The following is a 27,052-nucleotide window of genomic DNA, read 5'->3' as shown; positions in this document are numbered from 1 at the left end:
CTGGGTAAATACTTAACACACTAAGGATACTGTCATGACTAAATAGCACAATCCCCTCACGTATCAGATAAGCACAGATCACAAGTATCTCAAAAAAAAAATCAGTTTTAAAGAATTTTGCAATTCATTTAGAAAGGATTCTAAAATTCATTAACTCGAATGAGAAGTGTGCTTGAAAAGGCAGATAAGTTGATTCAGATGGCAGTTCTATCAGAATAAAATAAAATGCATCTTCATCTGTACCAAACCCAACCATTACTGAAAGAAAAAGTTACATCTAGTTCATTTTAAAGAATTTAATAGTTGTATTTCCCACAATGCTACATACAAGAAACTGTTTTAAATAACATTAATATAAACTAAGAAAAGTCAGAGAACCTTAAGTTAGAAAGATTCCATCTTTTCCCTCACATAATAAAAGACATAATACATATGATTTCTTCAACATCTATATTATTATAACTATAAAAAATGTTTAAATAAAAGTGTTTAAAGGAGGGAGCTAAAAGTCAGGCATTTAAATCCATGTGTAGGCACTGAATAGCTGGTTTAATTTTCAGAATTGCAAACACTTTCAACTTCCACAGTTTAAATTGACACCTATAGAAGTCCTATTAACACTTACTCACAGAATTTAATTCATCTGAGTAGGTCCATCAAATTAAAAGGGAGGACTTATATGCATAAATCACAACTAATGTTTACAGGATTACAGCATATGCTGATATATGCATTTAGTTTTCTAATTTAAGTCTCAAAATTTAAACATTTCAATCACAACATTTAAAATACAAGTTGTTTATTTAATTATGCATTTAGGATGTATGTTATAGTCTTTAAAAACATATCCCATGAGGAACTCCCACTAGATTTTCCAACAGAGCAATTCGTACTTTTTTGCAAAGCAGCAACCAGAGTCCTCATGATCAATGTATTATTCAAAATATTGAGGTATACAAATAAGAGAAATCATTCAGAAGCAGTCATTTTCCTTATTGACCATATTGCTTCCACTGTTTGAAAGCAGAAATCCTGTTAGCAGAGATTTCTGCTTAGAAATGGATGACAAAGATCAGTCTGGAATTTTAGAAGTTTATTTAATTTCCTAAGTGCCTAAAAAAGGAACATAATATTTTATATCCCAAGTTTTAATTAGGGATCAGTATTTACATTTGTATCAACACCTCTAAATACTTCATTAAAATCAGGATAATGGCCATCACAACACCATTAATATCAGTTAGTTAAACATCTTTTCAGTTGCTAAATGAAAATACACTTTCTAACACAAGGAGTTTTAATCATTCACTCATTATTATGAGGTCAGTGTCACTTTATTTGTCTTTACTATGCTCTTGTTCTAATAAATCATAACAGCAAAATAATTAGATTGCTCTTTCTAGCACAAGGAAAAAGGACTCAGTCCTGCAGATGCTTTTCAAGTGTCTAATTTTATAAATATTGATGGTCATATTAGTATACACAAAATAAAGCTTGTGACAAAATGTTTAGACTATCAGGGTTCAAATCAGAACAGTTATCAATATCAAATCTGCAATGGTCAGAGAGCTACGGCCCTGAAATTGCAAAGAACGTATCATCAACTGATCGGGTAAAGTCTATGAAACTCAATTAATCTGGGTTCTACCAACCATTTCACTGGTAAAATGAAAATATATGTACCCACTTTGTTACCGGAAGGCAAAGACAAGGCAAACCACTGACTGGGTCTTGCTCTCTTCTTCATTACCACTGAATGAGCAATTAGAGATTGTTCTGGTTCACAAAACAGCTGAGGGACTGTCCTTTTAAAAGACCAGATCTTTTGAAAATTTAAAACTTTACAAAGGATTGATTTGCCCCTCATTGTCTCTACTCAGCTGTCTTCAACTAGCAGCAATCTACCTTGGTTTCTGAGTAAAGGTCTCAAGTACCCTTCTAGTTCCATCCTATTTTTTAAAAAGCATACCAAACTAAATCATTAAGGCTGCTTTATATCTGTGTCAACTTGATTTACGTATACCAAATGGAACAATCACTTTGAGGACTTTCAAGTAGAATGAGCGGTCTTGTCAATATTCCAGGAAAAGTCACAGTACCCACTGGAATAATTAGTCTCCGACATCACCATCTCTGTCACCTATGAGCCACAGAAAATGAAAACCTACAGCTAATAAGGCAGTTCCAAGCAGATCTCCCAGTGCAGTAAGATAAGGGATAGAAAAACTATCAGGATCTTTTCCTTTTTTCCAGAAGTGGTGCACCATCCAGTCAGCAATCCATAACAGAGTAAACACCTACGCAACATCAAACAAACAAAATCTGTATTATTATCACATAAATTACATTGACAGGAAATCAACAGCTAACATTATTGTCTCCTTAGTCTACAATACTATTGTATACAACTACATTTGAAAAATATAAATAATTAATATGAATGAGTTTCAGACTAAAAGTCCCTACATGTAGAGACACAGTTACCCAACTTCTCCCAGTCAATCGCATGCACAGATAGAAGGAACATATTGAATCATTGTCTGTACTTGAGGACTTCTGAACATGGCAAGAAAAAGAAAAAACTCTAACCAAATATGCAACTGCATTTCCCACACATGACATTTTGTGCAGTGAAAGTATAAGTGGGGCTGCAAGATCATTCAGAACTGACAGACACTGCCCCAGATGAAAACACTTGACTCAGGTGTAACTCGTTTCCACAGGTCTAGAACCGATCTGATATCTTGGGGGTGTTGGTTGATGAGAAAATGAACATGAGCCGGCAGTGTGCGCTCTCAGCTCAGAAAGCCAACTGTATCCTGGGCTGCATCAAAAGGAGCGTGACCAGCAGGTCGAAGGAGGTGATCCTGCCCCTCTGCTCTGCTCTTGTGAAACCTCACCTGGAGTATTGTGTGCAGTTCTGGTGTCCTCAACATAAAAAGGACATGGAACTGTTGGAACAAGTCCTGAGGAGGGCCACGAGGATGATCAGGGGACTGGAGCACCTCCCGTATGAAGACAGGCTGAGAAAGTTGGGGCTGTTCAGCCTGGAGAAGCAAAGGCTGCGTGGAGACCTCATAGCAGCCTTCCAGTATCTGAAGGGGGCCTATAGAGATGCTGGAGAGGGACTCTTCATTAGGGACTGTAGTGACAGGACAAGGGGTAACGGGTTAAAACTTAAACAGGGGAAGTTTAGATTGGATATAAGGAGGAAATTCTTTCCTGTTAGGGTGGTGAGGCACTGGAATGAATTGCCCAGGGAGGTTGTGAATGCTCCATCCTTGGCAGTGTTCAAGACCAGGTTGGACGAAGCCTTGGGTGAGATGGTTTAGTATGAGGTGTCCCTGCCCATGGCAGGGGGGTTGGAACTTGATGATCTTAAGGTCCTTTCCAACCCTAACTATTCTATGATTCTATGATATAAAGAATACCAGGTCAGAGTAAGAACAGTTTTATCTGCATTGTATGATCTGCAAAAAATAGCCTAGAAGCTACTTTTATGCTTGAAATAGCAGCTTCAAGCCTTCTGTAATAAGGCACACCTGCAATATATATTATGAAATTGTCACTCCAGGCTGAATTGGTCCCAGAATAAAAGATTTCATTCCCAACTGTGAAAGTCTGAACATTTGAGAGGTTTGATCTTAATACTAAAAGTATGCATAATCATTAATCCAATTTTAGAAAAGAATCCCTTTAATGTTGCACAGCTGTATGATAAGAGATTCTGATTTGGATGAATCATGTGGTGCAGCATGGCACAAGATGAATGGAGAAAGGACCACTAACAGAGCTTCTATTTCTTCTTGTCTCATCTAAGGAGCTGATTAAGATGAAATAAATAGTGCATTTTATGTCTTTTTAGTTATTCAGATCTTTAGGAAGTGTAAACCTAAGACAGTTCTCACCATAATTCTTCTTTTAAAAGTCTACTATGTACATTTAAAATAATATACAGTATCAAAAGTAGTAAAAGGCACAAAATTCATATTTTATTTAGTAAATGATCAATTACTGGTATAAAAAGCATCTGTATGCTCTTATTTATTGAAATACTGATAAGGTGGTTGCAAGACACTTCTCCACAATACAAAATACAGTAAAATGAATGTCATATAATAAATTGCGCTGAAAAGTTTCTCAATTAATCCTTGCTTTGCAAAAGCATATGTTAAAATACAAGCCTGAATTTCTAATTAAATAAGGAAAAAAAAGGGAGTATTTGCTTAATGAAAAATGCATGGCTTATTTATATAAACATATCATCTGAAAAGGGAACTCTGTAGTCTAAGCTAATTATGCGAGTCCTAGGTGTGCTGACTGGAATCCAAACAAATATATTTAAAACAGATGTTTTCTTTGGAAGACTATCAGATTCTCTGAGTCTGCTCCTTCTAAGAGACAAAAAGAGGCCTGTTTATAAAAGACCCCATCCATTAACATCTCCTACAGTATGCGCACAGAAGACTCTGTAGCACCCCACATCAACAATAGTTCTGCATGTTCTATTACAAGATGAAAGCATTTGTAACAAGAATAATTTATAATGAATTATATAACACAACCCATTAGATGTAACACACACAGTCCCATTGAAATGACAGTATGTACTTCTGGCTCTTAAAAATCATGACACAAAAAACCCCCTTCATTTCTTCCTGTATTTTCCAGCTTGAAATAACTGCCTTAGACTACTGTGAAAAATTGGTAGTTTGGCCAGTAAGTTTTGTGAACCTTCCCAAATAATTACTTTTACTATATTAACTTATGGGTGCATAACAAATAATGCAAATTATAACAAACCTGGCTTCTGTAAGTAATTGGAAAAAAGTTATAGCATATTATATTAGCTGCTGCTTATACCAGTATATGCTGGCAGCTGGGACATAGTGCTTCCAGAGTAAATTATAAGACTGTAGTTCACCAGCCTTTATTTTTGGTGAAGGAATAATCATTACGCATTTGCATGGCTAGAAAGTCACTAACATTTAAGAATTACACAGATCAGTCTTTGGAAATGGTTCCTTATTGGCCACCGTAGTTTGTATTAGAAGCCAGAAGAAGTCAACCAATGGGACTTAAATCCTTAATAAGATTTCTTTCTTATAGAATCATAGAATCAAAGAATGGTTAGGGTTAGAAATATATCACCCAAGGCCTCATCCAACCTGGTCTTGAATACTGCCAAGGATGGAGCATTTACAACCTCCCCTGGCAACCTATTGCAGTGCCTCACCACCCTAACAGGAAAGAATTTCTTCCTTATATCCAATCTAAACTTCCCCTGTTTAAGTCTGAACCCGTTACCCCTTGTTCTATCACTACAGTCCCTAATGAAGAGTTCCTCTCTGCCATCCCTGTAGGCCCCCTTCAGATACTGGAAGGCTGCTATGAGGTCGCCACACAGCCTTCTCTTCTCCAGGCTGAACAGCCCCAACTTTCTCAGCCTGTCTTCATACGGGAGGTGCTCCAGTCCCTTGATCATCCTCGTGGCCCTCCTCTGGACTTGTTCCAACAGTTCCATGTCCTTTTTATGTTGAGGACACCAGAACTGCACACAATACTCCAGGTGAGGTCTCACAAGAGCAGAGTAGAGGGGCAGGATCACCTCCTTCGACCTGCTGGTCACGCTCCTTTTGATGCAGCCCAGGATATGGTTGGCTTTCTGGGCTGCAAGCACACATTGAAGCCGGCTCATGTTCATTTTCTCATCAACCAACACCCCCAAGTCCTTCTCTGCAGGGCTGCTCTGAATCTCTTCTCTGCCCAACCTGTAGCTGTGCCTGGGATTGCTCCGACCCAGGTGTAGGTCCTTGCACTTATCAATGTTAAGACAGGGCAAAAGCCCTAAGAGTTTGCTGAAAGTAAGTCCTTGTATTTAAAGTGATGTGAGAAGTCGCTCACAAAGATCAAAGAAAAAACATACAAAAGACATTACAAGACTTGTTACTTCAGTGGCACAACAGAACTACACTCCTATAATTTCAACAAAATGATGCAGATGGCATAGCAGTACAAATACTGTATACTTCTGCTCTGCGTTCATGCTTTGAAGAAGAAAGCCTTCCTACTTCTAATTGAAAACCAGCTGGTTTTCAGGGAAAAAAATAAAGAGACTATCATCACAGAAAAGCCTAATAAGATAAACAATTTTTGTACTAACATGAAATGCTGTAGAAAAGTGATAAGAAATGCTTGTAAATATAGGCAGTTCAAGATGTGAGCTAGTATTTTAAAATTATTTAATATTCAGAGGAAGAGAATAATTCAATGTTTCCTGAAGAAAGGGAGATGAATAGTAGTAGAATTATGAAACAGAGCACTAGGAATTTTTCCAGACCGAAGAATGAAATAACTGCAAGGTTTAAGAAAGGTAAAAAATAACTAAATATCTATATAGAAAAAAAGATCAAAGCAAAGTGAGACACTTTATAGTCACTGATCAAGAAAAAAATATCCTAGAGCATGGACTGCAAAAATACAGAAAAATTCCAGAAGTTTTGATATTTCAGAAGGAAGATCATGTTACATTATTACTTCTGGGAAAAAAACTGCAATAGAAATTGAGGAATATGAAACTAAAGACATCATCAGGTTTAGACTGCATTTCTAAAATGACCTATCAGTCGCATTGTCAAAAAAGGTCCTGAGAAGACAGAAGCAGCAGAATCTAGCAATAAGAATGAGAGGGAGGGAGGGAGGAAGGGAGGGAAGAAAAGACCAGGAGTGAAGTCTTTATAAAATCCTAATTATGAAGAATCTGAAAATAAGGGGTATAACTACACATATAATTTTGTACAACAAAGGGCAGAAATAAAGAGAAACTTGATATTGAACTTTCTGATTCAAATTAGATTAGAACTGAATATAAATGCTTAAATAAGAGTGAGCCTCACTATTTAAAGCACAAATCTTATAATTGCAAGACTAGAAATGGGAACAATATACACTATAAAGCAATTTTTTTCCTTTGTGATTGGGCACAAAATTTAATTCTTTGCAGGTCTTTAGATACGAACAAGTTCAGCTACAGAAAAGTTATTTTTGGTCTTTTGCATGTAGCAAGGACCGCTAAAAACTATCTGCATTTTCTCATGCAATTAAATTCTCATGACTTCTGAAATGGGAAAAGAATTAAATTCTACTATATAAAATAAAAATACATAAATCCCTTGAAACATTCTTAATACTGTCTAGACTTCCCGTAGCTTAAATGATACTTTGTAGCATTCTATAATATTTGTATTGTTTCTTTTACCTGAGATGACCATATTTCAAGAGTGAATGCAGGTCAAACTCAGTGATAAGAAGTATAGGGTTGAAATGCATCATATTTGTAAATCAGATTTGAATTTTTTATATTTAGAATAGAATAGTTAGGGTTGGAAAGGACCTTAAGATCATCTAGTTCCAACCCCCCTGCCATGGGCAGGGACACCTCACCCTAAACCATGTCACCCAAGGCTTCGTCCAACCTGGCCTTGAACACTGCCAGGGATGGTGCATTCACAACCTCCCTGGGCAACCCATTCCAGTGCCTCACCACCCTAACAGGAAAGAATTTCCTCCTTATATCCAATCTAAACTTCCCCTGTTTAAGTCTGAACCCATTACCCCTTGTCCTATCACTACAGTCCCTAATGAAGAGCCCATCCTCACCCTCCCTATAGGCCCCCTTCAGATACTGGAAGGCTGCTATATTTATATTAGTTCATACATTAGTTGCTGGGATTAGTGAATTCAAACACCAAACTGGAAAAAGAAAGTTTAAGTTATATATTTGCATATGCTTTCTCACATGGGCATTATCAAAATTCACCTATAAGCTTAGTACCAAGACCTTTTAGCAGTTTATTTAGCATGCCTTGGACAGGATATCCTGCATGTTACTAGTACTGCTGATTCACCTTTGATTTTTCCCATGTGAAGGTGCATTACAAAGTAGTTTCCTTTTGTTACTTTAGACAGGAAACACACGCAACTAATTGTGGAATAAGAACTCTTACAAACCTATGAAATGCAAAGGTAAAGTTTGGTTTTTGTTTTTTAGGTTTTTCAATGATGAGTGAAACCCTCCAATTAAGGATCTCTAAAGAATACTGTGTCCTGACTCTGACACCATTCTCAGCAGATTTACAGTTTAGGTCTTCTAGTGGGTTTGACCCTTCATTAAGTTAGCTCTTAAATTTTGTATTACATTCCTCAGATTTTAGATGGCTTTAAATGTCTTCACCTGAAGCTAAATGTAACTGTAAGGCTTAATAATAGATCTACACTGAACTTGCTGAATTTCCATTCTCTAAAGCCAGAATTCTGCAGTCAGTGCACTCTCAGAGTAGGTCTACATATATTTTTCAAAACAAATTTGTCTCCCCTGTCTTCTCAGGTAGCGTATCTGGTGTGTATCTTGTCATAATTTCCTCCAAACATAGAGATTTCCTTCAAGTCTGGCAGCAAAGAAATCACTGAACAGCAAGTTCTTTCTTTCTGCTGCTGTTTGTGTTGTACCTAAGTGGTATTAACTACACTATGGTATCCAAGTACCCAGACAGCATAGCATACTTACTTATATGAAAGACTAAAATCTCATCTAAGTAAAAAAAGGGATACCATTTCAGCTGAAGTTTTTTCTAAAACAATTTGATTATGGCACTTTTTCTTATTCCACAGATTTAATAAAATTCCTGAGACTGTCTTCATGATTTCTTTGTCAGACATTCTGATTTAACCAAGACAGTCCTAATTTCAGGCCTTTTGTCAGCTGTCTGAATGGGGAGTGCAATCCTGACCATTAAGTTTTCAGGTATGCTCAATGTGCACTTGCTGTAGCACAACTCAGTGTGTCATGCTCCATACATAAGCACTTCGAGCTCAGCCTTCTGGAGGCAAAAATTATATATCCCTGCTAATGACCTGGTAGGAGCCAGGCTTCTACCACAGACAGCAACATCCCTGGAATTGAGAGCATGGGTGATAGCCACATTCAGATCCCAGTAAATATGGCAAGTCTGCTTCTCTTGCTGCAATGAAAAAGCACTGAATATACAAAACTGTCCACATTTGGACCTTAGTTTTCATATTCCCTTGAATAATGTAGTCTCTTTTAGCAGTTAACTTGCTTTACATTTCGGAAATAACCTTTCCTATTAGAAAAAGCAGTATTTAAAATGCATCAATATTTTCTCTATAAACACAACCTTCCTTATTTCTCTATAATGTACAGTATACCACATGAGTTATTTTTCCACACTGAAGAGGCCCATACCATCATCAGAATCCCCACACTAGTGAGACATCCAAGATGCTTTTGATGTGAGAAGGAAGTCATTACGAGCACTGCTGAATTCTTGGCTTTCTATTGCTCCAAACAGCCTTGAAGCCCTGCAAAAAATTACTTCACATCTGACCTTCACTGGATAAGGGCTGCATTTTGGAATTACTTATTTGCTTGGTAATAGCTCTGGGAATCTCCTATTGTTTGTTTATTCCCCGAGTCTTTAACATGACTGTGTGCTCTGATTTGGTTAGGAGGTGTGAAAATTCCTTAGAGGGCGTTTTACTGGCTAAGTGAGAACATACAGAACAGAGGCTGCCTTTAAATGCTCAGAACCATTCGCCAGGACTGATGGCTTGGCAATTCCACTGCTGCTCTCATTCTACTACAGGTTGACAAGACAGAGGATGAAACTTTGCTCGGTACATAGCCTCATAGAGCTAAAAAATACTTGAGCCTTTCTGAGGTATAAGCTGAGGACTGTTTTTCAATTAATATACTCTTTGTTGGTCAAACACCAGATTGTAACTGCATGCAGCATACTGGTGTGTGACTTGTAAAATTTTTAAAAAAGGAGTATTCCTCTGAAATAGAGGCCACTCACAAAATCCAAAACACATTTAAAATCAATATACTGTTTTTCATTAATACACACTAGCTTGCCCAGATACTGTACACTGCATTACATGGAGTACCTACAGACTTACAGGGTATACCTTCCTATATATTCCTTCCTATTTTCCTTTTAGTATTTTCCTCTGGTGCTGCCATTCATAAACACAGAAGAGACTCTCCACTACAGAGCTAATTCAGACCTACGAGTCTTTAGTCATAGCTAAAGTTTTTGTATAAATATTTCCCTGGGGTTCTTTTTTGGTGTACTGTAACATCCTAGTTCTACTTTTGTCATTTCCTTAACCCCTTCCTCTCCATTTTAAACAAAGAGCTGGACAGTCAGAGATAATAAACAGATCTTGAAGTTAACTAACAACCTTCATTAGTCCTCTGTAAAATATGTCATTAATAATTTAACATATTTCAGTAGTCACTTGAATTTTAAAGACAGAAAAATCACTTTATTGCTGTTGTTGGGTTTTAGTTTAGCATTAATAGTTTAACACAGTGCAAAAAATGTAAGTAGATGGTGTCATAATCATTATTCAGCTACCCTTTCCACCCCCAGCTCAATATATGTAAGGAATTGCAAAGGGCAAAGTAGTGATATCAAACCTCCTCAAACACAAGACTGACCATAATTAACTCTTACTTTTGGGAGTCACTATGTTCTATTAAATTATCACCTACCACCTCAAACATAAAAGATAAACCCTGCAAGCAGGCTTGTAATTTTGACATCCATTTTTTTATGCCTTCCATGTAGAGTGAAGATTAATGTGAAGTCCAATACATGATAAAAAAGGATTAGAATGCAGATCTCTCACTGCTCAAAAGACTGTCAATGGATTTGTTTTGTTGATAATCTAAATGATAATAATTAGTTGTGAGGTTTTCCAGTTTTAACGCAGAACTGGAAAAGCTCTCACTGGAAGGAAAAAAATCTGAAAGAATTATGGACAAATGAGATCAGTAAGTATTGGTTTATGCCAAAAGAAATGGTGGCTTGAAAACTGTTCCTTACAACACCCAGGTGCATAGATGATGTCACTGAAAAGAGGGAAGAGGAATGAGTACAAATAAGGGCCTTCTGTGAGAAAAGAGAAACTTAAAAGCACACAACTGCTTTTAGTAAATAAATATATGTTCACGATTTAAGGGTTAAAGCAAGAAATGGCTGTCTGAACATTTTAGATCTGCTCTAACTAGAGGTATGCAAAACTACAATAATCACTACTAGAAAAATGCCAGAATAATTAAAATGGGGAAATGAATCCATAAATATTTTAGAAGGTGTTAAAAAACATGGGGTTCCAAAACTGTAAATTTGTCAAGACCCATGAGAAGTTATAGTGTGCAAGTAAATACATGTAAAACTACTTGTTATGGCTAAAGACAGAAGACAAAGAAGAAAAAATGATTTATAAAAGGGAGCAAGAGAAAGGGAATCGACTTTACACACAAAAAATCAAGAAAATCAGCTCTGCCCTTATAGACTGCAATTCAGATACACAACTGCAAAACCCAGTGTTCTAATCAGACCTTGAATTTATAAAACTCAACTTTACATGTGCATACATGTTGATGCTGGGTCTGAATTACTGTGTGTTGGAAAGTCCTGCTCTAATCCCTTAACTTGGTTTTTGGCTGAACTGCTTTTCTCAAATCTTGATCTGTCCTCTGTTGCTGAAGAAAAGCTTTTTATCCCTAAACATACAATTGCAGTTGTGTGAGCCAAGGACTGTATGAATTTCATATGGATTTATGAATTCAGACTGATTCCTATGTGAAATCCCTGAAGTCTAATAATGGCTGAAATCACACTGCAGTGTTACCTTCAGCAGAGACATTAACGGAGACTCTTTCCCCATCCTGTTTTTGTTAAGTGTAGCCAAGACAAAGAAATGCCAAGACACAGAAAAACTTGACTGAGATGGGCCAAAGGATTCAAAAGTTATTAGAAAGGACAGTCAGCCAACCAGAACAGACAGAATGAAGAAACAGCATCATTTCCTCAAGAAAACACATTATAAAACCAGTGATAAGGTTGGACACTAGGAATATTATGTAAGAAGAGAATGAAAAGTAATTTACAACTTTTAGTATGACATTCTCATTTGCAAAGGTTGGAATGTCACCACTTCTACCAAAAAAAAAGTACAGAATTCTCATATGAAATTAAAATAGCAAGTTTTTGAACCCTATCTATTTTGAAATTTAGACATTTATTAGGCAATCTAAAACATTAAAAATTATGATTTTTATTAAGGCTTGACTGATGGTATTGTTTGTATTTTAAAACTAAATTGGCCACATTTATAGAAGCAGTATGTATAACTAATGGAAATTTCAACTGCATTTTTATTGTGTAACACGAACAGTCGATTTTTGGTTTTAAGGTACAATGAAACTCTATTGGCAATTCAGCCAGGTTTTAGCTAAAAATTGGCCATAGATTTAAGAAAAACATTTATTTTTGTTTCACGGATTTCTCTAGATGAAATTATTTAAATTGAGACATTGCTATTTCAAAAGGCGTGTTTCAAGAACTGCCATCGCCTGGTTCCTACAGGCTGCTAGGTAAGACCAGCCAAAATAATGTAACATTTGACAACTAATGCAATTACAATTTCTTGTACAGTGATCGCTGTCAGACTAATTTCTGCTTTAATAAATATTAAGAATGCACCAACCAAGCCATAACATTCTCATTTACTGTATATTTGAACATCTTAACTAAAATTGTAATGTGAACCACTTTAGGAGATTTTTTTGGCAGTTTTCCCTGACAACACATTCATTATTCATGACTGCCACTTTTCTCTGTCTCCACCTCCCTTGTAGTTGATTAAAAGGATGGGGGTTTTAGATGAAATGGTTCCAAGGAGCATGTGAAAGAAAGCTCAAGATGCATGACTGGGAAGTAATGAAGTCAGGTGTTTTCTGAAAAGCACTCACAATACAGATACATCTGGGTAAGCTATATACATGCGGAGATAATGAATTACTTCAGAACTGTGCTGAAAACCTGTATTAACCCATACCTTCTTGTACTATACATGAGATTTCAGAAATCAGATAAACATAATTTTCTTTAAAAAACTGATTTTCAACTAGTACTTCTTCTTACCTGTAACAGAGCTGCAAACAAATATACTGCTATAAAGATAGGAGTTAAGGAAGTGTGGCCGCTTTTCATTAAGTGGATAGTGTACAAGAAAATCAGGTGTCCAGGAATCACCAAAAGAAGCAGAACTTGGGCTGATTTGTTATTTACTCCTACAATAAAAAAAAAATTATCAAAATTCAGTTACATTTTCAATTACTATATCAGGTTTTTATTAATTTTAATATAAAAAGCCATTTTGAAATTCCACAGCATTGACTACTGGGGAACAGTGCCATTATTTTCTGCTAAAAGGCTTCTTGAGGATTTTCACACAGGGAAAAAAAAGCCACTGCTAGTGTCTGCCAGAAAAGTTAAGCAGGGTCCTTCCAAGAGACAGTGTTAACTGTCTGCTTTCATTCTGCACTCATGTAATACCATCTAATTTTTAGAGTTGCAGTGACTTCCTAAAGCCATCCTAGGAAAGAGGATCTTTTGGACACCATATTCGAGACACCCTCAAAAGTACCTTATATTTCTAACAAGTAATCCCACGTTACCACTTTCTCATCAGTTCCAATCCATTTCATAAATATGAAAGTGGAACACACACTGTTGAGACATCACCTTTCACCACTGTTGCTACATTATTAGAAAAGGGGGCAATACAGAGGAGGGAAAAGCTGTGAAACAAGAATGTAGAAAGAGAATGGCAAATGGGAAATGGGGGAAATGGCAAGTAGGAACTTAGCAATAATGTTAGATATAAAGTTTGGTCCTAACAGGAGATTGGTTTGAACTTCTGGAGTTAAATGACAAAGGTCAGGAGCAGGTAAACAGGCTAAACAAAGATGAAGTTTGAAATCCTTCTGAGTGGGTATCACAGCATCATGCCTCTGTCTTCAACCCTTGCTAGGGTTACACCTTTTCCTGTGTTCCTCTCTACGCACCACCTCCTCCTATGGAGTTCCTTGTGATTCTCACAGTCGAACAACTGCAGGCAAAGGAAACTGCCAAGTCGCTGCTGCCTTTGAACTGCATACACCAAGTTTAGTCTGTTGACAATTCTCACTGGTAGTACAGTCTGGCATAGAGGGGGGAAAAGTGGAGACATGAGACAGCAGTTTTGACAATTAACTAAAACATACCTGTACCATAATATGTTCTGCAAGGATAATAGCAACCCTTGGCTTCTTCAGGCAACTCTCCAGGAATGCTGTGTAAATGGAGGTAGGTAGAAATTCTGCTAGCTTGAATAGCTACTAGATTACCACCAATGCCTGAAATACAAAAGGAAACAAGTGGTAAATTTTCAACTATTTTTTTTCTCTAGTAGGCAATATTTTTGCAAATTTACCGATATAGTCCTCTACTTACAAAAGTCAAAAAGATAAACATCTTTAGAAAATATATTCGTTATAAATGGGCTAAAAATGAGCATTAAAATAAGCCAGAATACTTGGGCTACAATTTGTTGTATCACTGGATACTTTGGAGATCAGTTTTATTCATGTTAAGTGCAAAAGGCTCTTCCAAAAGGTTCAATCTGATGCTTTCTCATAGGTGAAGCTCCCTTTCATTGCTCCCTCTTCTTTGGAAATCCTTCTGTAACAACAGAAGTACTACATAGTCATGCCACTGCTGGATTACCTTCCTAGGTCAGTATTGCTGGCAAGTAATGCAAAGCAGAAGCACTCACTGCCAGAAGCTGAAATGCAGATTTCACACACAGAACCATAGGGCTGGAAAAGACTTCAAGAGCTAATCTATTAATTCCCCTTCACCAAAGAGAAGGATTAACTGTAATTTTCTGCCATTTATAATTCAGGTTGAAAGGACAAGTGTCTGAATAATAGATTTTTTAAAGAATGGTAGTAATGGAGATTCTACTTTCTCTGTGACAACTGCTGATATACTTCCCATTAGGAAAAAAGATTTCTATGAAATAAACCAGCCTAGGATGCAAAGAGAAGTGGCTGGCACTGTTACACGGCCAAGGTATATAATCTCTGAAAGGTCATGGAGATATAGGGATATTCCTTAACAACTGGATCAGGGCAAATGTCACACCCTTCTTCAGGAAAGCATCTGGTGGTTTTCCACAGCTTCCTCCTAGACAAACTGGCAAGTTACAGACTGGATGGGTTGTCTGCGAGATGGGTGGGAAACTGGCTAACAAGCTGCACTCAGAAAGTAGTGATCAACAGTTTTTAGAGGAAGCTGGCAGCCTGTCACAACTGGGATATCAATCCCCAGGGATTGATACTGGGCTCCACAGTGTTCAACAACTTCAGAAATTACCTGGATGATGGGACTGAAAGCACCCTCACCAAGTTTGCTGATGACACAGAACTGAGTAGTGAGATGGACACATCAAAAGAGAGAGCCATCTTACAGAGAGACCTGGACAGGCTGGAAGTTTAACAACGAGAAGTCCTGCACCTGGGAAGATGAAACCAAAGAGCCCAGTTCAGACTACAATCTGTGTTGCTGGGCAGCACCTTGTTGAAAGGGACCTGGGGGTCCTCTGGATGAGATTAACATCAGTTACTGTTGTAGTGCAGCAACAAAGGCAAATCAGGGGCATCACTAGCAGAGACACAGATGTGATCATCCCACTCCACTCAGTGCTTGTCAGGCTGTACCCGGAGTACTGTGTCCAGTTCTGGTCCCCACAATTCAAGGAAATTGTGGACAGACTGAAGAAGGTCAAAAGGAGAGCCATGAAGATGATCAAAGGTCCGGAAAACCTGCTCTATGGGGAAAAACTGAAGGAGTTATGCCTTTTCTCCTTGGATAGGGCTCAGGGGACATCACCCTTTTTAAAGGGCAGCAACAAGGAAGATGCAGGCTCTATTTTCACAGGGAACCACACACAGAGGACTATCAGGTTTTGTTGTTTTGCTGGTCATAGAATGACATGCATAAAGCTGCATTAAACGAATCACTTCGATATGTACAGAGATACCCTGTTTTGTAACAGGAGTTACTGTGCATGTGATGTTATCTCAGCAGTATCAGATTAATCAGATCCCTGCAAGTAGCAAAAGTAGATAAAACTGCATCAGTTGACAAGATGTCAATACCCAAAATTGATAGCTTCTCAGCATCTTCCAAATGCATAAAATTGTCATGTGCTCTGTAGCTGCTCATATTATGAAAATCTCTGTAGATGTATATGAGGACTGTTTCCATGAATGTTTAAGTCAGATTTGTTGTTTTTTCCAGGTAAACAGCATTGAAGTAATCATAGCAAATACCTGATAATAAAGATTAACTTAGTTAGCTTCTTTTCATTCCTGTGAGAACTATAACACAGAGGAAAATAATCTTTTTCAAAAGTAAAATCCTGCAACTGTTCTGCATTCCTCTCAGAGCAGCAGATCTGTTTAGCTTCACTATGAGAGTGCTACTTTGTCAATAAGCAGAAGAGATGTTCTCTGCTGAAGCATGAAGGATGTCATGCTGACTTCAAACTTTAACAGAAAATTAAAACACTCATCTTTTTAATGAGTCAGTTAAGAATTAAGCAAGAATACTTCCGAAAATTTGTATCACAGTTCTCTTCTGTCTAACAAGCACCCTAATATATATGAATATAAAATCAAATATACTAACATATATAATAATAATAAATAAAAATACATTTTTATATATAGTATCATATAGTCATGAGACAATCCATAGCTCAAAACAGTCAGTTTTCCCCATTAGCCTTTTTGGAGTTCAACAACAACTTGCTTTTGAATGTATTTCTATTATAAAAATGAAATTAATTGAAAAAACAAAAAAAAAATCTCAGTTACAGCAGTAACCAAAAGCTGTAAAATTTTTAATAATATTATCTTTCAGAAGATTCAAGATTAACTTTTGCCCTGACCACTCTACCACTAACTTTAAAAAAAAAATCATGTTTTATGGGAGTTACATATTTAGATTACAAGCCTAGCTTTAACTAGCTACATTTTTACATTGCTTTTTTAATCTGCATTTCTTCCATCTTCCTTTTTTACTTTGTCGCATTTATTTTAATACTTTAAAACGCTTGCGGGAAAGCAGTTGGAAATTATTAGCTTTTCCTATATGAATGTGTTTTAAGAGAAGCCTTTGAAACAATGTTATATAAGCAAACTATTACATTTTATGTTTTACTCATAAATAATTTCTCTCCTATGCCTAATAAAAAAATTGTTCCCTGTATATACATATATAAAAAAAGAAAACAAAATATTCTGATATAATTGTGTTGTGAAAACTAATGATAACTGAAATCTTCTAAAAACCTTTACAAGTAAAGGCCTAAATGAAAACACACACCTATAATAGCACAGAATATGCAGATTTACATGTACAGTTTAGCAACTAGGTAGGCAAGTGCTCCAGCCACACTACTCAAGTGGCAGAAGGCAAAGTCAGGGACTGGGAGACTACCTGCTGTAGGAGAAGATCTAGTTTAAGACAATCCGAGGAACCTGAAGGTGCATGAAGTGATAGGACAAGGGGAAATGGCTTTAAACTGGAAGAGGGGAGATTTAGATTAGACATTAGGAAGAAATTCTTCACTATGAGGGTGCTGAGGCCCTGGCAAAGGTTGCCCAGAGAAGCTGTGGCTTCCCCATCCCTGGCAGTGCTCAAGGCCACGTTGGACGGGGCTTGGAGCAACCTGGTTGCTCCAAGCAAGCAGGTGGAAAGTGTCCCTGCCCATGGCACGGGGTGGAACTGGTTCATCTTTATGGTTCCTTCAGACCTAAATCATTCTATGATTCTATAGATCTATGAAACTATGAACTGTAAAGCACTAAAACTCACATCCGATAATACATCAAAAGTAAATATCCAAAATCAAACCCCTCCTCCTTTTCCTGCTAAAATAAAGACTGAATTAAAATGTTCTCTTACAGCGTAGGTGCCTTCTGAGACTATCACGTTCTTTCCAATTCAGGATGCAGGAAAATTAATTTGCTACCTAGCCAAATTGCTCTACTACCATACAACTACACTAATGTTTTCCCTTGTCACTTAGAGATGCTTGACTGTCTAAAACAATGGTTATCTTCTAAACAAAGCACTACTCTGTTATGTGCAAACTGATAGCGCAACTACGCGATCAGAGATTAAAATATACAGTCATTAAAAATGCATTTTAGTTTTTTGAGGAGGAATGGTTTCTGGGTATTTTCTTTCCATATTCTCAAAAACAATTTACAGCAAAAGCTCTCTGAAAGACCTGGAATCTGTCATTGAATTTATCCTACTAATAGATAAAAAAGGTATGGTTTGGGGGATATATTACATAAGCTTAACTTTCATCTCCCAGACAACAGACATTCAGTAAGTTTTGTGCTAAATTTTCTCATATAGGTTTCTTGTATTCCTTGATCTACATTTATTCCCTCCAGGTATAAAATACTTTTACAATACGTACAGACAAATATTAAGAAATATTACAACAGGTTTGTGTTACCCTTAAAGAATATTGCTTTAAACCATCTGCAAAGGCACATTTTTCTACACATAGTCTACAAAGCATTTCTAATTTTCAGGTGTTTTCAGAATTAAATTGCAGAACCTCCATTCTACAAGATGCATAAAAATGGAGTGAAGTCTATCAACATGATGGTTATTATGCAGTAACTCCTGAAATGCAAATACTTAGAAGATATATCACCATGTTTTGTCTAAGCATACAGTGAAAACAGGGAGGAAAGTGGCTCTATCTGGTAACTGCACCTTCGTTAATTTCTGCTGCATATTCACAAAGCATATCATTGTTTAAGGCATTATCTTTTTTCTGCACAAAAGGAATTCAGTTACCTGGAAATTGCAATTCCTGAGCCAAATTCAACACACTGTGATGCTGTAAAAGGATTTGCAAATTTTAACCATCTCATCCATTAGAAAACATAAAGATCTACTTGAGTGTCTATGCTGAAGCACAGGCATGCTTGGGCTTAGTTATTTGATTCAGACCCTCAGTACAACAAACACAGACATCTGAATCTCAAGTACTTTGTAAGTACCTCAATGGCCAAAACCACAAACTGATTTTATTATTTTTAAAAGCGGAGTTACAATTTAAACCAATCAAACATAGAATTAAAAATAATTTTTAATCTCAATAAATGTGTTTAATAGGGGGAAAATGGAAAATAACGGTTGTGAAATACTTCTGGCCACCAGCAATAAAGCTGACCATAAATGCCCACCTGCTTAAGAACTGTTTTAATATTCTTGGCAAATATTTGCAGTTATTGTTAACAGGGGTAGGAACCTTTGAGGCTGCTCATATTCCAGACCAATATTTCTTAAACCAAAGGATTTATGGGTCCACACTGTAATGTATGTGATGAAAGTTACTTGTCCCACCTCTAAGATTATGCAAACCTTCTAGACAGAACCACATTGAAAGCACCATTTAATGGTGCACACAGGAAGGCTAACACTGGCAGTTTTGCAGTGCATACTGTTCCAGATTCCGAGGTGTGGCAACTGGCACTGAATAAAACAGTGACAGCTTGAAAATCCTGGACAAATTTACACTATCCTCAAATTATGGCTGGACTCAATCCTAACAGGTTATAATATTTCTTTCAGGTTTTCCCTGGTTTCTGTCAGGTTTTCTGTGCCATACAGGCAACAAACTTTCAGTTAAGATAAAGGAATAAAGGAAAAAGCATATGAAAAGCGTTTTGAGGGAAAAATCTCAGCTCATTTCATTACTTAGGCTTACAATAAGAATTCCAAGACCTGGAAAGCACTGGTAGAGAAAGCTTTCTGCAACAATAATATTTAAAAAGCCATCCGTTAAGTGGTCTAGCACACCTTTTATGTCAGTAAATGACTGTCAACAGATGTGCTTTTTTAACTGAAAGATTTCTTAAACCCCAGTTTACTGCAGTATACTGACCAGCAATATCAAAAGGTGCCAGTAGAGTTATGAAACCCAGGAGAGGTTAACCTAACAGCAACCAAGAAATCACCTACCTACAATTTCCTTTTCAAAGAGGTGTACCATAAAACAGGCCCACTCTGCATCCTCTACACAGAACATATTTTCTCTGTATTTTCCAATTGAAATGCCTCTATCCTTAGAATTCTGAGCGTTGAGAGTGTTAGCACACAAACATACAACACTTAACGCATTATTCCCCTCTGTTCCTTTCTGAATGAGGGATAATCAAAATTCCTTAGTGCTTCTGTTGTTTCCCAGTGGCATTGCAAAAGCATTATTGCTATCAGCAGTAAGAGGCCATAGGCCTTAGGATAACTTTAGTCCTGGTCTATTAAGCTTGTTGTGAGCTTGGTATGAGCTCCAAAATGGAGGCTTCTTTCCCTACAATGTAAGAGATCGGGATAATAGCAAAGGTCCTGAAACGTCCTGAAATACAGACTCAGGACTATAAACAACTCACTGATGGTTCATTACCAATCACTGAAGAAGTCTGAACTTTCAGAGCTGGGGAAAGACTGCTTTATGCATAGCAAGAAAAGGAGCTAAGCATGAAAAATTCACATGAACAATGGAGTAAGGCACCTGGTATGCCTTGGAAAATAACATTCTCAGGCATTGCATAGTAGACCAAGGGGCAGATGACAAAGGGTAAGAACAACCTAGAAATACAAAACTTCCATGAACATTAGAACAGCTGCTCAGGGCAGTGGTGGAATCACCATCCCTGGAAGTGCTCAAAAACATGCAGATGAGGCCCTCCGTGACATGGTTTAGTGGTGGTCGTGGCAGTCCTGGGGTAACGGTTGGACTTGATGATCTTAAAAGTCTTTTCCAAACTAGCTGATTCTATGACCTGACGGCTAATCAACTAGCATTTGGCTAGTTGTTTTTCTTTAAAGATAGTTCAAATGAATGTATGTGCATTGCCTTAATACTGTTGATAGACTTCTGAAAGAAAATAAGAAACAAAGTAGTACATTTACTGCTTTTCTAGAGGCATGTTTATAGCAAGCTTTCAGTCTTAGTAATTATAATTATTTACTTAAGTCAAATCACTAGCTAAAACTGTTAAAAGGGTAAAGTGTAAACACAGAGGCAATCTAGGTTTCACAGCCATTTTTTGTGAAAGAAAATGACAGTGAACAAGATGCACAGCTCCACTCACAAGAGGAGTTATTTTACTGCTACAGGTTAAAGACCATCATTATTGAACATGTGGCAGGAACATGAGGCCTTGAGAGAGTTGTGTATCTATAAGACCTGTATCCAAGTCTAGAATGAGTCGATAGATAATAAATGAGTCTATAGAGAAGATGTGGAAATATTCTGGTACTGTACTGGAGCAGAAATAGGAGCCTTTGGGGAAACAGTAAAAAATAATCACCAGACAGTTGTTTTTTATAATCAATGGATGTCATCTAGGAAAGCAGGATCACTGGTAAGAGTACTGGTTTGAGTATACCTGCTTAAAAGGAAAAGATAATCCTCTTCTCTTAGAAAGCAAATGCAGTGGGTTACCAAAAAGGACTATTACAAGAAAAGTTACAGATGTAAAGCAGAAAATAGTTGAAGATCAATTGCATGCCTGCCTTGCTCTTTAGGTATCTGGAAATCAAAATGGAAGCTCACAAAAGATAGATGCAAGTTTTTGCAATTTTTAATTAATATAAAGGCAAGGCACAGGCAAGGAAGCATAAAGGCTGGAGTGTAAAATCTAATTTACAGTTAGCAAGGAACTCGAGTGGCAACACAGAAATGTTTCATATTAGAAGTACAAAGGAAAGAAATACAGGGCCTTTAAGGAAAAGAAGAACAAGTAACATGCTCTGTATAAGATAAAAATACTCAGTTCCTTTTGTCTACTGCCTTCATAAAAATGATGATATCTGATAACAAACTGATACGTATTAGGGCCTGAGGGTAAGTTAAATTTAGTGCATCTTTAGAGAGCTAGATGAACAATCCATGAATTAGCAGTGATCGTTTTTGCAAACTGATTATCTTGGAGGTTAGTGAATACCAGAGGGCTGTACTGGGGAAAACAGAAAATGTATCTTTAAAAAGGGACAGAAAGGGTCATCTGGGGAATCCGTATATTGGTGAAACTTAAATTCCTACATAAGTGTTACAACAAATTATTAAATAAGCAATTTATAAACATCCAAAAGATATGAAGGCTTTAAAACAAGAGCTAACATGAATTTGCCAAGAACATGATTCTGTCAATATGATTTCCTCCTCTAACTCAGCAGCTTGCCTAATGGTTACAGGAATAGATATACTAACCCTCAACTGCAGTAAAATGTTTTGGTGCTATCCCATACTAATTTCCATTAGCAGACTCTGGAAAAGTAATTGTTTCAGGGTCATGTGGTTCAAAACTAAAACTCAGTGTCCATATTAACCTTTTATTATCTAGGTGGAAAACAAGTGGTGATAATTAATTTCACTAATAGCTGAGAAAACAGAAAACAATATACCCATATGGAATTTTCAAAGGCCAATTTAAGCCCCTTGTAAGCCAAAAATTAGAAGTCAGATTCATCTTGGTAACTGGAGAAATGGTTTAAAGATCAACAATACATAAAAGTGCAAAATAATTTAAGAAATCAAACGGAAGAATACAAAAGGGGAAAGAACAGCTATGCAGTCACACAGCTGGAAAAGATCCGGTTACTATAATTACTGCAAACTATGTATCGACCCTGTGATACTATAGGAAAAAAAAAAGGCATTTTCAAACTGCATCAGTCCAATAAGATATTAACTGTTCTTATAAAATTTGCCTTGTTTTTATTGTTAGAAAAGAGAACACTTAAGGACCAAATTTGCACAAATACATTCTTATAAACCTGGAAAGTGCTTACCAAGCATGGGCAACAACACACATTTTTCTTAAGAAACCTATTTATTTGCCTGTAGCATCCCTGTTAGTTCTTATATTTACGTACATTTACATATAAATTACCATTTTGAAAATTTGTCCTTGGATGTTTACAAGAAAATCCTTTGAAATAAAATTTTATCTCCAGTTTCCTCAGTCATAACCATCTCAATATAATATTTAATAATTTAATATTTGAATATACTACTTCAATGTTTGCACTTCCAGTTTCTAAATGCATACTTTGCGTTCCTACTTCTCACATTCTCTATCGTGTTTTAATGGTTGTAATAAATAAGATTGGGAAGGACTCCCTAGGCGTTCAAATAAACAACTCTTGACATCAAAATCAAAGCTTGAAATTAATATACCAAGTACTAATTAGCATAAAAGAAAATTACCGTAAAAGAATTTTCTCAAAGCAAGATATATCATTTGATATACAGTAGCACCTAATCCTGTCAGAGTCTTACCGTTAATTACTGGGGTATAAACAACAATTCCAACTAAATTGGGATCGGATACAGTTGTGTCCAATATAAGGCCACCAATACTGAAAAACAAAGTACAAGATGTAGAATAAGGCAAACAAGTACATTAATTAGTATTTAAAAACTTTTTTAGCAATTTTTTGAAAACATCTTCAAACCACAATTTTCTTCTCAATTCATCTTTTCTCCTGCCCCATTATGTCATTCTCAGCCACAGACTAACATTGCTATAGTTATTTAGATACTAAGATTGACTTCTTGTATAACAAAAGACCAAAGAATTTCCTTCAATAACTCCACTCTTAAGATTCATAACTTTCATTGGATTAAATAATCGTAATGTAAAATCTTGATTGGAAACTGCAGGAGATGAATATCCCACCATTTTCTTCATTTGATACAGTACAATTCCACTCAGTTACGGCCATTGGCTACTGCTGACTTCCTTGCACATTCCCACCTGTGACTTAACTTTGTAACTTTATCATTTGGGCAAGATTAAAGTTTATGCACACGTTATATTCTAGAGGCTCCTTAAATGTTTCTTTTAAGTACATCCAGGTGTTAAATAAGATGCAAAGACATGGGATGACTATCAAGATGAAGCAAGATAAATAGACTTACCTGCTTATAACCATGGCAGTTATAACAGGCTCCCATCCTGAATGGAGAACAGTTCTGGTAGCTGGATGTTTGGCAGCTATGACAATCCCCATCGGAGTCAGAGCCAAAAAAAAGGCACCAACCAAAGGAGATATATAGTAATATGTCTCTAAAATGATAATATAGAAAAAAAAGAAAAACACTCAACTTTAACTTTCAAGACATTCCTTTATGTTTTTCCTAATTTAGAACTCAAATTATAATTTACATCATGCAACTGAGGAACTTTAATAGTCTTTATCGCTACTGTTCCTAAAATTGCAACTACTGTAGTAAACAATATGGTTAATATCTGCTGTATGTGACCACTGACTCCCATCTTCTCAAAAACAGAACTGTCTGTACAAAGAAGGAATTTTGAAGAGGATTTGCGTAAAATGCTTTTTGATAAAAATGCAATAAGGATGTGGAATATCAATCATTATTTTGTAACGTATCTAAAAAAAAAATAAATCCTGAACTGAATTTTTGTTTAGGCACAAATTCATAGCATATGTACATCTCCTTCTTTCCAAAGCACAGATAATATGGTAATCTCCCTAGAAATAGCGTATCTAAAATGATGCAAGCACAACATGTAATCCTGAGATATTTATGTCAGTAGTTCAGTTGGTTTAGAACCAGTTGAGTCTGCAGATTCACAGCCACAATTCTGCTGCTTTCAGCTATCCATCAGAATTGCATCATATTTCATAGGAACACAACTGCCAACACCAGTGAGTACCATCATAAAGTTGATCTTATAAGTCAAACAGCTGTCCACAGAAAGAACACTATTTTTTTTGGATTACTTGGGGTTATAATCTCATCCAAACAGAAGCTATTACAGTGATCCAAGACTTCCTAATTCAACAGTGAGGTAAATAACAGAAAATTCATCCTAATGGCAAACATATATATATATATATATATATATATATATATATGTATGTATATGTGTATCTATACAACCTATGTAAGCATTCCACTTTCACAGACCCTTTAGCAAAGAAAGAAGAATATTTAGTAACTAGAAATGCATTCTTACCAATGGATTATGGCTTATTACAAAGGCTGCAAATTCAAGCAATTACTACTGCGATGTTATCTTGGTGGAGCTAAAATTACTCCTAGAATTGCTGCAGAGTTTTTAGAAGCTACTGTCCTTCTGCACTGACTGGTAACAACCTCTGTAGCAGAGCTGGCAGAAAAGATAGTAAGATACCTTTCACTGCGTAAGCTAAAAGCAGAAAGCTATTAGAATGTGAACGAGACAAAGCCTAAAAGAGAAGTAATTTCTTCCTTTCCTTATCTAACTGTTCTGCAGTATATTATCTCCTTTCTTTGTACTGTCTTTTTCCCCTCCTTTTCCTTCTTTTTGTGGACTAATTGGTGGGCCTAATGTAAAGAGTTCTCCCCCAAAGAGTACACACAATACATAATTCCTTTATTTGGTAATTATAGTTTTATCAAACTTAATAAAAAAAGAAATGTACTGATGTAAGGTTCTTGAACTACTTATTGCCTAGGTAAAAGCTTCCTTCCCCCTGCCTGCAATGAAGATAGAACCCTGTGTGCACTAAAATTATTCACATGGAAAGATGTAATTCATTCTACATCTATTTATTTAAAATTTTGAAACTTCTCTTTTTTTTCTCCCCTTTCTTTTCGTCGTTCCCCCCCCCCCCCCCCCCCCCCAAGACATAAACCATACTGTACCCCTGCTACTTTTTCCCTGTCTGTTCCTCTCATGTGGAACCAAGGTGGGGCATGAGCCCACATAAGCCCATACCAGATGCCCAATAACTGATTTAAAGGCCAGAGAGAAGAATGAGAGGATGGCTCTAATGTAGCATATGCAGTAAAATACAAAAGGGCACAAAATCAGTTCCAAGACTTCACCGTATTTTTGGAGAGGTTGCCAATTTTATTAAAAGGTAAAGTGTGCTGGTCAGCAAAGATCCTCTGTTGCAAACACTGAACAGCAAAACACAGATGCAATGAGCACTACACAAATTAATCATTAAGTTTTGATATTGTTTCACTTGTTCACAGAATCATAGAATCATAGAATAGTTAGGGTTGGAAAGGACCTTAAGATCATCTAGTTCCATGGGCAGGGACACCTCACACTAAACCATATCACCCAAGGCCTCATCCAACCTGGTCTTGGACACTGCCAGGGATGGAGCATTCACAACCTCCCTGGGCAACCCATTCCAGTGCCTCACCACCCTAACAGGAAAGAATTTCCTCCTTATATCCAATCCACAATTAGGCCACTGTACTCTTTATTACAAGACGTCTCCCAACACAGGAAAGGAAAATAAAGCTAAAAAACCTATGCCTTTTACAATAATTCCTTTTTTAATCCCACTAACAACTAAAGAACTTGCTAGAATGCGCTCATGAAAAAAAGGAGACTATGCACAGTCTCCAAGCTTGGAGAGCTAGTCCAAGAATTTAGTCCAAGAATTGCAAAGAAATAACTATATAATTCCTTTCTTCTCTGGAAAAAAGAAAAATGCATATAGATAAAACTGAAAACAGTCCAGCAAATGAACAATGAATGCTAACCAAGAATTATTTAATGGGTAACTTCTAAATAAATAATAACTATTTAAAATATAAAATATACATACACATGTCATCCTGCCACAGAAACGTTCTATTAGAAGTTTAAATAAAAGGAAAAGAAAATATGAGAAGACAGCCTTGCTAGTGTATAATGATTCATGAATTATAAATTATGTTTATTTTAGTTATATCTGCAGTGCAACAGTTCCATTTCAGAACTCAGTGAGTAGCCAGAAGCAAGGGCAGCTTTACAAATCTTGGAAAATATGACTAACCAATGGCTGATTATCCAATCTTTCACTAGCTGAGTTCAACATATTTTAAGTTAGTTAACAGCACCTACAGGAAAAAAAGGAAATATCCATCGATAAAATGACAGAAGCTGTAATTTTTGCAGCAAACAAAGCAAAAGCCAGAGGAACTTTCAAGAAGGTTAATATGTGTTTTATGGCAATAAAACCAAGGTACATAGTGACATAAAAGACAATGACAGGAAACAAACTGCAACCAG

General features: G+C 36.5%; 1 protein-coding gene across 2 annotated transcripts in view; it reads right to left on the bottom strand.

Moving 5' to 3' along the window:
* Window positions 1-283: 283 nt before the first annotated feature.
* SLC41A2 (solute carrier family 41 member 2) overlaps window positions 284-27,052 on the bottom strand; it is a 53,123-nt gene continuing 26,354 nt past the window's right edge. Inside the window, exons 8-12 of one of the 2 annotated variants that reach the window (XM_057420558.1) lie at window positions 23,947-24,094; window positions 23,305-23,384; window positions 14,144-14,275; window positions 13,020-13,168; window positions 284-2,297 (exon numbers count right to left, since the gene is read on the bottom strand). In XM_057420558.1, coding sequence (XP_057276541.1) covers window positions 2,112-2,297; window positions 13,020-13,168; window positions 14,144-14,275; window positions 23,305-23,384; window positions 23,947-24,094 — 695 coding nt within the window. In that variant the 3' untranslated portion in view covers window positions 284-2,111. Of the gene's footprint in view, window positions 2,298-12,785; window positions 12,870-13,019; window positions 13,169-14,143; window positions 14,276-23,304; window positions 23,385-23,946; window positions 24,095-27,052 lie in introns of those variants that run through there. The other variant, XM_057420559.1, reaches the window with a different exon arrangement.

This window comes from Pezoporus wallicus, unplaced genomic scaffold (assembly GCF_028554395.1).
Source record: "Pezoporus wallicus isolate ANWC-B61680 ecotype Strahan unplaced genomic scaffold, APGP_CSIRO_Pwel_v1 contig_2871, whole genome shotgun sequence".
NCBI classification, from domain to species: domain Eukaryota; kingdom Metazoa; phylum Chordata; class Aves; order Psittaciformes; family Psittacidae; genus Pezoporus; species Pezoporus wallicus.
Note: the sequence above shows the minus strand (reverse complement) of the source record. Positions and strands in the feature narration are given on the sequence as shown.